Here is a 15,263-nt window from a genome sequence, read left to right as displayed (position 1 = left end):
AACCTGCCAGCAGGAGGTCTGTGTGACAGGGAGTGAGGGACTTCGGCCTATACAGCGGAGAGCCGTATCGCCCGCCTCAGAGGAACCTTGGAGAACTGTGCCGGCCTGTGCTCCACAGCAACTGAGACCACTTGCACTCCAGCCCACCGGGAGTCGCAACGCAGCGTGGCAGCGCCATTTTTACCTGACGGAGACACCAGACAGAAGGGATTCCAGCCCAAGGCCTACAGCAATTGGGGTCCATTGTGTTGATAGGGCACCTGTCCATCCAGATAGAGATTATAGTATTGCTGAGTGAGTTCTTTTCTACAGACTGCCTGGTGAGCCTTGTAGTTCCACGGATGTGAATCTACTCCTTCACAGGCATCATACAGCTGGAGCTTGGGGCCTTGTTCTTTTCTCCTATGTGCTGTAAGGTCAGTACTGTAGCGCACTCACATTTAAAGAGGAATCTACAAGTGGTGATATTTCTTCAGTTTAAGTATTCATCAGTTCAGCCCTATACACACGGCCCAGAATCTTGTCAGGAAAAATGTTTTGTTTTTCCTGATGAGATTCTTGGCAAGAATCTCTTGCCGGCCGAGTGTACACACACTCCATTCAAAAGAACCACGGTTCTTTTGAAAGGCAAGAACGCGGTGACGTCATCGACTACGATGAACATGCGCTCATCACATTCAGTGCCGTCGCCGCCATCTTGCTACACCCTACCTATGCCTTGGAAGCTACCGCGCATGCGTCAAAGTCATTTCGAGCATGTGCGGGTTTCCACGGCGACAGGTAAGTATACAGACGCTCAGGTTTGACGGCAGGAAAACACTGCCGAGAATCACGACGAGAAAATAGAGAGCAGGTTCTCCATTTTTCTCGTCTAGATTCTGGGCAGTTTTCTTGACGAGAAACCTCAAAGCCTCGTACACACGCTCGGTTTACTCGGCAAGACAGCTCTGAAAGCAGTTTTCTTGCTGGTTCTTGTCGAATAAACCGAGCGTGTGTACGAGGCTTCACAACTTTGTTCTTCAGACCTTTTTGTCTTTTACCTACCTGGATTACAAAAGCACAAAAATACACTGCAGTATAAATAACAGGCTAGCTGAAGATATCCGGAATTGGAAGAACATTCACCATCTTTTTCATTTATTATGTTTTTACTGCTCTACATTTATGGCTTATCACTGAATTACAACCTAGGGGGGAGCCATTTTGTGAGATATTCTCTAAGGCCCAGATTCACAGAGATCGGCGTATCTCTGTGCGGGCGTAATGCATCTCATTTACGTTACGCCGCCACAAGTTTTTCAGGCAAGTGCTTTATTCACAAAGCACTTGCGTGTAAAGTTGCGGCGGCGGCGTAACGTAAATCACCCGGCGGAATTCAAATTCGGGGGGTAGGGGGCGTGTATAATTTAAATTATGCATGTCCCCGCCCTGAACGAACTGCGCATGCGCCGTCCCTAAAATATCCCGGCGTGCATTGCTCCAAATGACGTCGCAAGGACGTCATTGGTTTTGACATGGACGTAAACTACGTCCAGCACCATTCACGGATGACTTACGCAAACGACGTAATGTTTTAAATTTTCGACGCGGGAACGACGGCCAACATTGACTGTGCCTCATAGACCCAGGGGCAACTTTACGCCGGGAAAAGCCTAACGTAAACGTCGTAACTTTACTGTGTCGGCCGCGCGTACGTTCGGGAATTCGCGTATCTAGCTAATTTGCATACTCGACGGGGAAATCGACGGAAACGCCACCTAGCGGGCAAAAAAAATAAAATTGCAGTTAAGATCCGACGGCGTAAGAGACTTACGCCTGTCGGATCTACTGAATATCTATGCGTAACTGATTCTATGAATCAGTCGCAGAGATACGACGGCGCTAGGCAGAGATACGACGGCGTATCTGGAGATGCGCCGTCGTATCTCTTTTGTGAATCTGGGCCTATGTTTACACTGTGTTACTGTATGTATATGCTGTTTCTCTTGCCGTCTATGTTCCCGCTATGGAGATTCGGGTCTCGGTTTGTCCTGTGACCATTGTCAACTGGGAAGATCCAAAATCAGGAGATGCCACCAGAACAGGAAACCTTCCAATAGGGACACATATTCTGGTGATGACTGTCTAGGAGGGGCTCTCCCTCACTTTGGAGAGATGTCCCCTGACTTCCTGTTTGTTGTGTCTTTTAGGCAGAAAGCGAATGGAAATCTCCCCAAAGGGACACAAAATCGGGTGTAGATCAGGTGTCTCCAAATTTTCGAAACAAAGGGCCACTTTAATGTCCATCAGACTTTAGGAGGGCCAGTTTGTGGCCATTGGGAGTAAAAAATGTCCCAGCATCAGTGGGAGTAAATAATCCCCCATTATTGGTGTCATTGGGAGAAATTGTTACATTGTATTGAGTATGGTGGCCCTTAACCACTTCCCGACCGCCGCATGTAGATATACGTCGGCAGAATGGCACGGACAGGCACATCAACGTACATGTACGTGCCTGCCTAGACGTGGGTCAGGGGTCCGATCGGGACCCCCCCCCGCTACACGCGGCGGTCGGGTTGCCACGGGGAGCGATCCGGGACGACGGCACGGCTATTTGTTTATAGCCGCTCCGTCGCGATCGCTCCCCGGAGCTGAAGCACGGGGAGAGCCGTATGTAAACACGGCTTCCCCGTGCTTCACTGTGGCGGCGTATCGATCGAGTCATCCCTTTTATAGGGGAGACTCGATCGATGACGTCATTCCTACAGCCACACCCCCCTAAAGTTGTAAACACACACTAGGTGAACCCTAACTCCTACAGCGCCCCCTGTGGTTAACTCCCAAACTGCAACTTGTCATTTTCACAAAAAACAATGCAATTTAAATGCATTTTTTGCTGTGAAAATGACAATGGTCCCAAAAATGTGTCAAAATTGTCCGAAGTGTCCGCCATAATGTCGCAGTCACGAAAAAAAAATCGCTGATCGCCGCCATTAGTAGTAAAAAAAATAATTAATAAAAATGCAATAAAACTATCCCCTATTTTGTAAACACTATAAATTTTGCGCAAACCAATCGATAAACGCTTATTGCGATTTTTTTACCAAAAATAGGTAGAAGAATACGTATCGGCCTAAAAAAGGAAAAGAGGAAGAGGAAAAAAAAAAATTTTATATATGTTTTTGGGGGATATTTATTATAGCAAAAAGTAAAAAATATTGAATTTTTTTCAAAATTGTCGCTCTATTTTTGTTTATAGCGCAAAAAATAAAAACCGCAGAGGTGATCAAATACCACAAAAAGAAAGCTCTATTTGTGGGGAAAAAAGGACGCCAATTTTGTTTGGGAGCCACGTCGCACGACCGCGCAATTGTCTGTTAAAGCGACGCAGTCCCGAACTGTAAAAACACCTTGGGTCTTTAGGCAGCATATTGGTCCGGGGCTTAAGTGGTTAAAATAAGTGGGATAAAGTAACAGGAGTAGATCTTGGATTATGAGTAGATTAATACATCTGATCTTGTATTGATTACATTGTATTGTTCATGCGGTGACCCTTACACGCGATCGAAAATTCCAACAAGAAAACCGTGGATTTTTTTCCAACAGAATTTTGTCTCAAACTTGTGTTGCACACACACAAAGGGCCAGATTCACGTAGAGAGTGCGTATTTGTGAGCGGGCGTAACGTATCCTATTTACGCTACGCCTCCGCAACTTTGACAGGCAAGTGCAGTATTCTCAAAACAAAGTTTCGGCGGCGTAGCGTAAATAGGCCGGCATAAGCCCGCCTAATTCAAATGTGGAACATGTGGGCGTGTTTTATGTTAATTTATTGTGACCCCCACGTAAATGACGCTTTTTACGAACGGCAATAGCAAAATTAAGGAAGAAAATTGGACAGCCGCACTCCAAAATGACTTAAAAAAAGCTGTCTTTTATTTTCAACTGTACACACACAGTCACTGCAACCACAAAGACAGAACAGCCGACGCGTTTCGCACTCGTAGCTAGTGCTTAATCATGAGCCATGATTAGCTACGAGTGCGAAACGCGTCGGCTGTTCTGTCTTTGTGGTTGCAGTGACTGTGTGTGTACAGTTGAAAATAAAAGACAACTTTTTTTAAGTCATTTTGGAGTGCGGCTGTCCAATTTTCTTCCTTCATTTTGCTATTGCTACAAGCATTGCCAGCACCTTGGTAATCCAACCGTCCTTGATTGCTTACGGGGCTCACCTGGAGCGGTGAAAAAAATCTCTTCCTTTTTACGAACGGCGCATGCGCCGTCCGTGAAAGTATCCCAGTGCGCATGCTCCAAATTAACCCGCAAAAAGCCAATGCTTTCGACGTGAACGTAAATGACGCACAGCGCTATTCGCAAACGACTTACGCAAACAACGTAATCGACGGAAAATTCTACGATGTTCCGACGTCCATACCGAAAATTGGTACGCCTCATATAGCAGGGGTAACTTTACGCCAAGGAAAAAGCCAAACGTAAACAGTGTATCTGTACTGCGTCGGCCGGGCGTACGTTTGTGAATAGGCGTATCTAGCTGATTTACCTATTCTAGGCGTAAATCAGCGTACACGCCCCTAGCGGCCAGCGTAAATATGCAGTTAAGATACGACGGCGTAGGAGACTTACGCTGGTCGTATCTTAGAGAAATTCTGGCGTATCTGATTCTTTGAATCAGGCGCCAAGATACGACGCCTCAGACTCAGAGATACGATGGCGTATCTGGAGATACGCCGTCGTATCTCCTACGTGAATCTGGGCCAAAATTTCTGACCGTCAAGAACGCGGTGACGTACAGCACTACGACGAGCCGAGAAAAATGAAGTTCAATGATTCTAAGCATGCCTCAACTTGATTCCGAGCGTGCGTGTTTTTTTGGAATTGCATACAGACGATCGGAATTTCCGACAAGAACTTTTCTTGTCGGAAAAATTAAGAACCAGCTCTCAAATTTTTGCTGTCGGGAATTCATACAGAAAAAGTCCGATGGAGCCTACACACGTTTGGAATTTCTGACCAAAAGCTCACATCGAAATTCCGACCGTGTGTACGTGGCATTAGGGTGGATGGGATTGGGTAATTGGTGTAAATCTTGGATTGTATTGGATACATCGTATCCTCCTCTATCTATTATAATTCATATCAGAATATCCCGGATCCTCTGCATTGCTGTACATTTGTTGCGTCTATAAACTCTCCTTCCATCTTATTGGCTGATGTTATATAAAAAAAAATATAAACTGTATGTGATCACTATGGATGAGGAAACCCACCACTTACCTGCTATATACTACGTACTATGGGCCATATTCTCAAAGAATTACGCCGGCGTATCAGCAGATACGCCGACGTAAGTCCGATTCTAAGGCCGTCCTATGTTTAAGTGTATTCTCAAACTGAGATACACTTAAACATGCCTAAGATGCGACGGCCAGCGCCGTTGTATCTTAGGCTGCAATATCTACGCTGACCGCTAGGTGGCGTTTCCTTTGCGGTCAGCGTAGAATATGCAAATGACTAGTCACGCCGATTCTCTAACGTACGCTTGCCCGTCGTAGTGATTTTACGTCGTTTCCGTAAGCGATACGCGGCGTAAAGATAAACATGCCCCCTAGGTGGCGTACTCAATGTTAAGTATGGCCGTCGTTCCCGCGTCGAAATTTTAAAATTTAACGTTGTTTCCGTAAGTCGTCCGTGAATGGCGCTGGACGCCATTTACGTTACCGTCAAAACAAATGACGTCCGTGAGACGTCATTTAGCGCAATGCGCGTCGGGTAATTTACCCGACGGAGCATGCGCATTACGATCGGTGCGGGAGCGTGCCTAATTTAAATGATCCACGCCCCCTACCAGGATCATTTGAATTAGGAGTGCTTGCGCGGGTGGACTTTACGCTACGCCGCCGCAAGTTTACAGGTAAGTGGTTTGGGAATCAGGCACTTGCCAGTTAAACTTGCGGCGGAGTAACATAAAGGACATACGTTACGCCGCCGGAGATCTATAAGAATATGGCCCTATGTATGAAGGTTACGTCCCACATAACAGCCAATCAGATCTCTCCATTCATTGTGCCCTCTGGTCAGAGTTGGATTGTGATTGGCTCTCATGAAAGGTCTCACCTGTATCCGTCGGTGCGGGCCCGTTGTACCAGGTGCAGGATGTAGGACTGATGGCTGTTCCCGGTCAGTCCCGGTAATAGGAGGACTGTAGGACGAGAGGAGGATTCTGGGAAACGTGCGCTGCCCTCATTGTCAGCCCAATCCAGAGATATCTGACCACCATCTGCCGTGCCGATCACCTCGCTGTGAGAGGACACAACAGGAGACATTGTCATATATACAGTAGCACACTTCTGGGGGTCATGTGACTCGGTGTACCAGTCCCGGTATGGGAGGTGAATTCCCTTCTCCAGGGCCATCTTTAATATTGATAGGGACCCGGGGCAAACATATTCTTGGGCCCTCCTAAAATCCACTTATCAACTATTTGGGGGCAGTGCAGGGCTCAAGAGGCAGCTGTCTTGGGCCCCACAACAATGACTGGGCCCAGGGCAGCTGCCCTTTGTGCCCCGTGTTAAAGATGGCCCTGCCCTTCTACCAGTGAAGAGGATCTGTTGTGCACTGCCAATTTTTTTTTCGTTTCATTTGTTTTTTTCGAAAATTCGTAAATTCAGGAAATTTGGAAATTCAGGAAATTCGGAAATTTGAAAATTTCGAATTTCGGAAATTCAAAAGTTCGGAAATTAAGAAATTGGAAAATTCGAAATTCGGAAATTCGAAAATTCAGAAATACGAAAATCCAATTTTCGAAATTTCCCATTTTCTAATTTTAGATTTTCGAATTTTGCAATTTTCAAATTTTCGAAATTTAGAATTTACGAAATTGAAAAATTCGGAAATTGAAAAATTCGGAAATAACTAATTTGTCAAATTTCGTTTAAAAAACAAATTCGGAACTAAACAAATTGCACATGTCTACAGAACATTATCTGACCCTTCATAACACCAAACTGTGAATATTTAGAACACATTTAGGTAGATTCAGGTAGGGGCGCGCTAATTTGCGGCGGCGTAGCCTAGCGTGTTTACACTACGCCACCTTAAGTAAGAGAGGCAAGTACATGATTCTCAAAGCACTTGCCTCCTTACTTAGGGCGGCGTAGTGTAATCGCGGCGGGCGTAAGGGCGCCTAATTCAAATGGGTCGGAGGGGGGCGTGTTTAATGGTAATGAGGCTTGACCTCACGTTTTTGACGTTTTTTGGCTACTGCGCATGCGCCGGGCGACTACATTTCCCAGTGTGCATTGCGGTTACGTACGCCGCACGGGCCTATTGATTTCGACGTGGACGTAAACGACGTAAATCCCGATTCGCGGACGACTTACGCAAACGACGTTAAAATTTTGAATCTCGCGGCGGGAACGGCGGCCATACTTTAACATTGTTATTCCACCTCATAGGTGGAATAACTTTAGGCCTCCTAAGGCCTTACGGAAACAGCGTAAAACGACTGCGGCGGCCAGGCGTACGTTCGTGAATCGGCGTACAAACTCATTTACATAATCTACGCCGACCGCAATGGAAGCGCCACCTAGCAGCCATCCGAAAAATTGCAACCTAAGATAGGACGGCGCAAGCCGTCGTATCTTAGATATGTTTAAGCGTATCTCTGTTTGAGCATACACTTAAACATAAGTCGGCGTAAATTCTGAGTTAGGTTGGCTTATCTACTGATAAGTCGGCCTAGCTCTACCTGAATCTACCTAAATATATTTCTACATTCATATAAAGACTTCAGTGTGGATGTTGTCCCAGCAAGGCCACCTATACTGTGGCGATGTACACTGCAGTCGGTGGATGTTGGCCCCGGGTGTACATTGACCTCCGCAATACAGAACCTCCAATGACTCCGCCCCTCCCCCACATATAGCCGGACTTTAGTCTGCTTTTAGTTTAAACCGTTTTTGTTCATTTTATGTAGAAGTGATCAGAGTTTGTCCTCCAATCACAGCACAGCGTCTGAGAGAGCTGAAATCATCCGATGTCATATGTATATATCACCAGAGAACACTGGAGGAGCCCCGACTACAATTTCTATTCATAGATAAAATAATAATATATAATATGGGTGCCCCTCATAATGGGCACAGCAGGTGTACAGACCCGGGAACTCAGCACAGGGATGGTAGGAACCCCTCATAATGGGCACAGCAGGTGTACAGACCCGGGGACTCAGCACAGGGATGGTGGGAACCCTTCATAATGGGCACAGCGGGTGTACAGACCCGGGAACTCAGCACAGGGATGGTGGGAACCCTTCATAATGGGCACAGCAGGTGTACAGACCCGGGGACTCAGCACAGGGATGGTGGGAACCCTTCATAATGGGCACAGCGGGTGTACAGACCCGGGAACTCAGCACAGGGATGGTGGGAACCCCTCATAATGGGCACAGCAGGTGTACAGACCCGGGAACTCAGCACAGGGATGGTGGGAACCCCTCATAATGGGCACAGCAGGTGTACAGACCCGGGAACTCGGCACAGAGATGGTGGGAACCCCTCATAATGGGCACAGCGGGTGTACAGACCAGGGAACTCAGCACAGGGATGGTGGGAACCCCTCATAATGGGCACAGCAGGTGTACAGACCTGGGAACTCAGCACAGGGATGGTGGGAACCCCTCATAATGGGCACAGCAGGTGTACAGACCCGGGAACTCGGCACAGAGATGGTGGGAACCCCTCATAATGGGGCACAGCGGGTGTACAGACCCGGGAAACTCAGCACAGGGATGGTGGGAACCCCTCATAATGGGGCACAGCGGGTGTACAGACCCGGGAACTCAGCACAGGGATGGTAAGAACCCCTCATAATGGGCACAGCAGGTGTACAGACCCGGGAACTCAGCACAGGGATGGTGGGACCCCCTCATAATGGGCACAGCAGGTGTACAGACCCGGGAACTCAGCACAGGGATGGTGGGAAACTGCCATTCCACTCCTTGTCAGTGAAGGGTGTGGTTGCTAGTTCCTTTGCTCCTGTGCTCCAGAGACCAGGGGCTAGAGTGGCTTCTCTGCCCCAGGAGGGATGCTGGATCCTGGGGAAGAGCCGGGCGGGGCCCCCCTGGATAGGCCTGTGGAAGATTCTGGGCCTACCCAAAGGAAAGATGAGTCCCTGTCAGCCTTCAGACAGAGGACTGTCAGTAAGTTGAAGCGGATTGAGAAGGAGGAGGAGAAATTGATGGTTTTGATGGTCGAGTTCAGAAAGAAAAAACAGATCTGTGCTAAAGTATACAGTAAGAAAAGACCGGCTCTGAGGCCTGAGCTGAAGGACCTGGAACAAGCTGTGAGGAAACAGAAGGATTTGCTGTATTCTCTGAAGGAGAAGAGCGGAATATTTAAAAATATATATAAGAATGAGGAGCGATTTAATCGCATGAGAAGAGGAGCCGCTTCATGCATGGAGGATGGGGAAGCCAGCGAGGAGATGCAGGTGCAGGCACCTCTGACATTCGCTGAGCCCTCTGCCCCCTTCACACCCCAGCAATGTGGCACATCTCAGGAGGGTGAAGGTCCTGCCATGCTGGATTTCATAACCAAGTTGGAATCCCCTCCAGATGCGGTTTCCCCGGATGGTGATGTCAAGATGGACGCCGTTTCTAGTCCTGTGGAGAGAGCAAGATCCACCATGGAGTCTGCAGCAGCTGAGGGAAGCTCTGATCCCAGCCATAAAATCGCACAGGTGACAACCCAGCAAGCAGGTACAGTGTGTGTGCAGGATGGTGGTGGGAACTTTATTATTGACAATAAGCTTGCTGAGGGTTGTAGTGCTGCAGGCAGTCAGCCCATGGACAATGTACAGCATACACCTGATAACTGCCAGTCTGCGGAGAGGTCCATGGACAATACAGTGACTTTGCCTGGACCAGGCACAGCGGCTGTACCTGTGAATGATAGAGGAGATGCTGGGTGCAGTGGTGCCACAACTCTGCAGAAGTCTGCATTGGACAGGACTGGAGCTGTGTGTACAGAGCGGGGGGAGGGGGTGGGTCCTGCCTCTGCTAATACAATCCCAGCTGAATCGGACGCTTTGCCGGCAGGTGTGACTGTGTCTAAGGACAGGACTGCAAGTACTGGGGGTGGAAGGAAATCCTATGCTGGTGTTGCTGCTGCAGGATCTGGGAAGGGGGAACAAGCAGGAAAAGAGCATGGGAATGGGTTGTCTTCCTCCCTGTTTAAAAGGAGGAATGTTGTGCAGCTGAGGTGGGAAGGTGGTGGAATCCCCCCACATAGGAGGGCGGTGGTGGATAAGATTCTACAGATGGGGTTCACGCCCGCAGATATCTTCGCCCTGATCAGTCCGGCAGGTTCCTATGAGTATGATTTGTCCTTTCTCCGCCCGGAGTCTTTGGACATTTTTTGGGAGAAATATGAACGTGTGTGTAGGGGCCTGCCGGACTGGAAGGGGCTCATGCCCAAACTTGTCTCCCGCCAGCCACTCATTAAAGTGGTCACGATTCTGGTCCGTAATGAGTCCATACCACCGGGGGATTTATGTATATGGCTGAGGAGGTATGGAGACGTCCTGGGCCCCCTAAAGAAGATTCTGGATGACCGGGGAATATGGACGGGGGGATGGTCTGTGCAGCTAAAACTAAAGATCATTGATAATGTCGTCCAGCATCTGCCATCCTCAGCTTTCCTGGGGAGGGACAGGCTGACCATCTTCTATCCGGGCCAACCAAAGCTCTGCAATAAATGTGGAGACAAAAGTCACCTTGCATCCTCCTGTCCAGTGATGAAGTGCTCTCTGTGCCAGGGTATAGGACATCTGGCTAAGGATTGTAACCTCATAAGGTGCAATCTGTGCAATGCAGTGGGGCATCCTTATAGCCAGTGTCCTGAGGCAATGCACAATAAGCCTGAGCTCATGAGGGAGTTCTTCCGCCTGGACATGGAGGATGCTCAGGGCTCAGCAGCTGGAGGGCCTGTGAGTCCATCTGAGTCTGTGCCAATTCCCAATGTGTCCGTGGTGCCCCAGACTGTGCCAATTCCCAATGTGTCCGTGGTGCCCCAGACTGTGCCAATTCCCAATGTGTCAGTGTCTTCCCAGTCTGTAAGTAAGGTGTCAGTTGCAGAGAATGTGTCCAATCCTTCTGTGTCTTCTAAAATTGCAGAGGCAGCAAGAGGTGCTGGTGCATCAGGTGCGGTGCCAGTCCCCCTCCCTCGATGCTGCAGGGTTCCTGTTAAGGATCGTGGGGTGCAGAGGAGTGGGGAGGATGGTGAAGAGGCTGGCCTGGGGGTAGATAAGGGAAGGGAGTATGGGGGGGAGGGGGGTGAAGGGTGTGGGGAGGCTGCTGACTCCGGGTTGTCCAAGGATGATATGGAGTGGTTGGAGGATAAAAGGAGGAGAGGCAAAAAGAAGGGGAAAAATGGAGGTACAGTTACCTTAAGTCCTGAGGTTTTGCCTTTGGCGAATAAATTTACGGTACTGTCTGAGGATGACTATGAATGGGACTCGTTCAGTTCTGCATCCTCTATGGATGAAGAGTGCCAGGGTGCAACGAAGCGCGCTGGTTCTCCAGGGAGAGGGAGTAGCCAGGCTGGGAAACAGCCTCAGCCACCTTAATGGCAGTTCCCACTCACTTTATATAAAAGGCGACATGCATGGTGATGCTCTTTAGTCTGGCTCTCCCGTAGGGATTATGTTGTGCGCAATTTGGTTTGCACCGTTTATTATGTTCTTGTGTTTGTTTCTGTTTTGTATAGTCATATTCAATTGTTTTGTAAATATGTTTTATTTATTATGGTTTTATTGGATATAAGTTGTTGTTTGTAAGATTTTTTCAATAAACAAAATTAACCCCTCATAATGGGCACAGCAGGTGTACAGACCCGGGAACTCAGCACTGGGATGGTGGGAACCCCTCATAATGGGCACAGCAGGTGTACAGACCCAGGAACTCCGCACAGGGATGGTGGGAACCCCTCATAATGGGCACAGCAGGTTTACAGACCCGGGAACTCAGCACAGGGATGGTGGGAACCCCTCATAATGGGCACAGCGGGTGTACAGACCCGGGAACTCAGCACAGGGATGGTGGGAACCCCTCATAATGGGCACAGCAGGTGTACAGACCCGGGAACTCAGCACAGGGATGGTGGGAACCCCTCATAATGGGCACAGCAGGTGTACAGACCCAGGAACTAAGAGCAGGGATGGTGGGAACCCCTCATAATGGGCACAGCAGCTGTACAGACCCCTCTTTATAAAGAGTCCCAGTCACTTACTTCCTGTAGGTAGGTCGGGGTCGGGATAGCAGTAATACTCGGACGATGGTCTGGAGTCTCCCACCTACACACCAGAACGTCGGTCGGTAGTCGCTCTTCACCGCGGGGCAGTAAGACTCAAGGAACTGGCGGAGATGTCCTGCCGCCACCAATCGTGGTCTCTGCAACCAATCACAGACAGGAGAGATGTCGTAATGTGCAATCTCTGTATATATAAATGTACAGTGTTATGGATGGGGGAGGGGTATTGTCAGTTTATTATTAATTTCCATATTCCATTGTAATACTAGATCAGGTGTCCCCATCGGAGGATATCTCATCTCTTCATGATCTGGTGACAACACTTTCAATTTCTCACTACTTCCTGTTCTGGCGACAACGTTTTGAATTTCTCACTACTTCCTGTTCTGGTGACCACGCTTTGCATTTCTCACTACTTCCTGTTCTGGTGACCACGTTTTGAATTTCTCACTACTTCCTGTTCTGGTGACCACGCTTTGAATTTCTCACTACTTCCTGTTCTGGTGACAACGTTTTGAATTTCTCACTACTTCCTGTACAGTGTTATGGATGGGGGAGGGGTATTGTCAGTTTATTATTAATTTCCATATTCCATTGTAATACTAGATCAGGTGTCCCCATCGGAGGATATCTCATCTCTTCATGATCTGGTGACAACACTTTCAATTTCTCACTACTTCCTGTTCTGGCGACAACGTTTTGAATTTCTCACTACTTCCTGTTCTGGTGACCACGCTTTGCATTTCTCACTACTTCCTGTTCTGGTGACCACGTTTTGAATTTCTCACTACTTCCTGTTCTGGTGACCACGCTTTGAATTTCTCACTACTTCCTGTTCTGGTGACCACGCTTTGCATTTCTCACTACTTCCTGTTCTGGTGACGTTTTGAATTCCTCACTACTTCCTGTTCTAGTGACAATATTTTGAATTTCTCACTACTTCCTGTACAGTGTTATGGATGGGGGAGGGGTATTGTCAGTTTATTATTAATTTCCATATTCCATTGTAATACTAGATCAGGTGTCCCCATCGGAGGATATCTCATCTCTTCATGTTCTGGTGACAACACTTTAAATTTCTCACTACTTCCTGTTCTGGTGACGACGTTTTGAATTTCTCATCACTTCCTGTTCTGCTGAGGACGTTTTGAATTTCTCACTACTTCCTGTTCTGGTGACGACATTTTGAATTTCTCACTACTTCCTGTTCTGGTGACCACGCTTTGAATTTCTCACTACTTCCTGTTCTAGTGACAATATTTAGAATTTCTCACTACTTCCTGTTCTGGTGACAACGTTTTGAATTTCTAACTAATTCCTGTTCTGATGACAATGTTTTGAATTTCTCACTACTTCCTGTTCTGCTGACAACATTTTGAATTTCTCACTACTTCCTGTTCTGGTGACAACGTTTTGAATTTCTCACTACTTCCTGTTCTGGTGAGGACGTTTTGAATTTCTCACTACTTCCTGTTCTGGTGACATTTTGAATTTCTCACTACTTCCTGTTCTGGTGACAACGTTTTGAATTTCTAACTACTTCCTGTTCTGGTGACCATGTTTTGAATTTCTAACTAATTCCTGTTCTGGTGACAATGTTTTGAATTTCTCACTACTTCCTGTTCTGCTGACAACATTTTGAATTTCTCATTACTTCCTGTTCTGGTGACAACGTTTTGAATTTCTCATTACTTCCTGTTCTGGTGACAACGTTTTGAATTTCTCATTACTTCCTGTTCTGGTGACAACGTTTTGAATTTCTCACTACTTCCTGTTCTGGTGAGGACGTTTTGAATTTCTCACTACTTCCTGTTCTGGTGACATTTTGAATTTCTCACTACTTCCTGTTCTGGTGACAACGTTTTGAATTTCCAACTACTTCCTGTTCTGGTGACCATGTTTTGAATTTCTTACTACTTCCTGTTCTGGTGACATTTTGAATTTCTCACTACTTCCTGTTCTGGTGACAACGTTTTGAATTTCTAACTACTTCCTGTTCTGGTGACCATGTTTTGAATTTCTAACTAATTCCTGTTCTGGTGACAATGTTTTGAATTTCTCACTACTTCCTGTTCTGGTGAGGACGTTTTGAATTTCTCACTACTTCCTGTTCTGGTGACCACGCTTTGAATTTCTAACTAATTCCTGTTCTGGTGACAATGTTTTGAATTTCTCACTACTTCCTGTTCTGCTGACAACATTTTGAATTTCTCACTACTTCCTGTTCTGGTGAGGACGTTTTGAATTTCTCACTACTTCCTGTTCTGGTGACCACGCTTTGAATTTCTCACTACTTCCTGTTCTGGTGAGGACGTTTTGAATTTCTCACTACTTCCTGTTCTGGTGACCACGCTTTGAATTTCTCACTACTTCCTGTTCTGGTGACAACGTTTTGAATTTCTAACTAATTCCTGTTCTGGTGACAATGTTTTGAATTTCTCACTACTTCCTGTTCTGCTGACAACATTTTGAATTTCTCACTACTTCCTGTTCTGGTGAGGACGTTTTGAATTTCTCACTACTTCCTGTTCTGGTGACCACGCTTTGAATTTCTCACTACTTCCTGTTCTGGTGACCACGCTTTGAATTTCTCACTACTTCCTGTTCTGGTGACAACGTTTTGAATTTCTCACTACTTCCTGTTCTGGTGACCACGCTTTGAATTTCTCACTACTTCCTGTTCTGGTGAGGACGTTTTGAATTTCTCACTACTTCCTGTTCTGGTGACCACGCTTTGAATTTCTCACTACTTCCTGTTCTGGTGACCACGCTTTGAATTTCTCACTACTTCCTGTTCTGGTGACAACGTTTTGAATTTCTCACTACTTCCTGTTCTGGTGAGAATGTTTTGAATTTCTCACTACTTCCTGTTCTGGTGACAATATTTTGAATTTCTCACTACTTCCTGTTCTGGTGACATTTTGAATTTCTCACTACTTCCTGTTCTGGTGACCA

The 15,263-nt window shown here is 47.0% G+C and overlaps 1 protein-coding gene across 2 annotated transcripts in view; it reads right to left on the bottom strand.

Annotated features, from left to right (window-relative positions):
• Positions 1-15,263, bottom strand: part of ABHD1 (abhydrolase domain containing 1) — a 63,206-nt gene that overhangs the window by 39,661 nt on the left and 8,282 nt on the right. For both annotated transcript variants that reach the window (XM_040347975.1, XM_040347974.1), the window contains 2 exons: positions 12,288-12,448; positions 6,115-6,297 (listed from right to left, as the gene is read on the bottom strand). In XM_040347975.1, the coding sequence (XP_040203909.1) occupies positions 6,115-6,297; positions 12,288-12,448 (344 nt within the window). The remainder of the gene's footprint in view (positions 1-6,114; positions 6,298-12,287; positions 12,449-15,263) is intronic.

The sequence above is a fragment of the Rana temporaria genome, chromosome 4 (genome assembly GCF_905171775.1).
Source record: "Rana temporaria chromosome 4, aRanTem1.1, whole genome shotgun sequence".
Lineage (NCBI taxonomy): Eukaryota > Metazoa > Chordata > Amphibia > Anura > Ranidae > Rana > Rana temporaria.
Note: the sequence above shows the minus strand (reverse complement) of the source record. Positions and strands in the feature narration are given on the sequence as shown.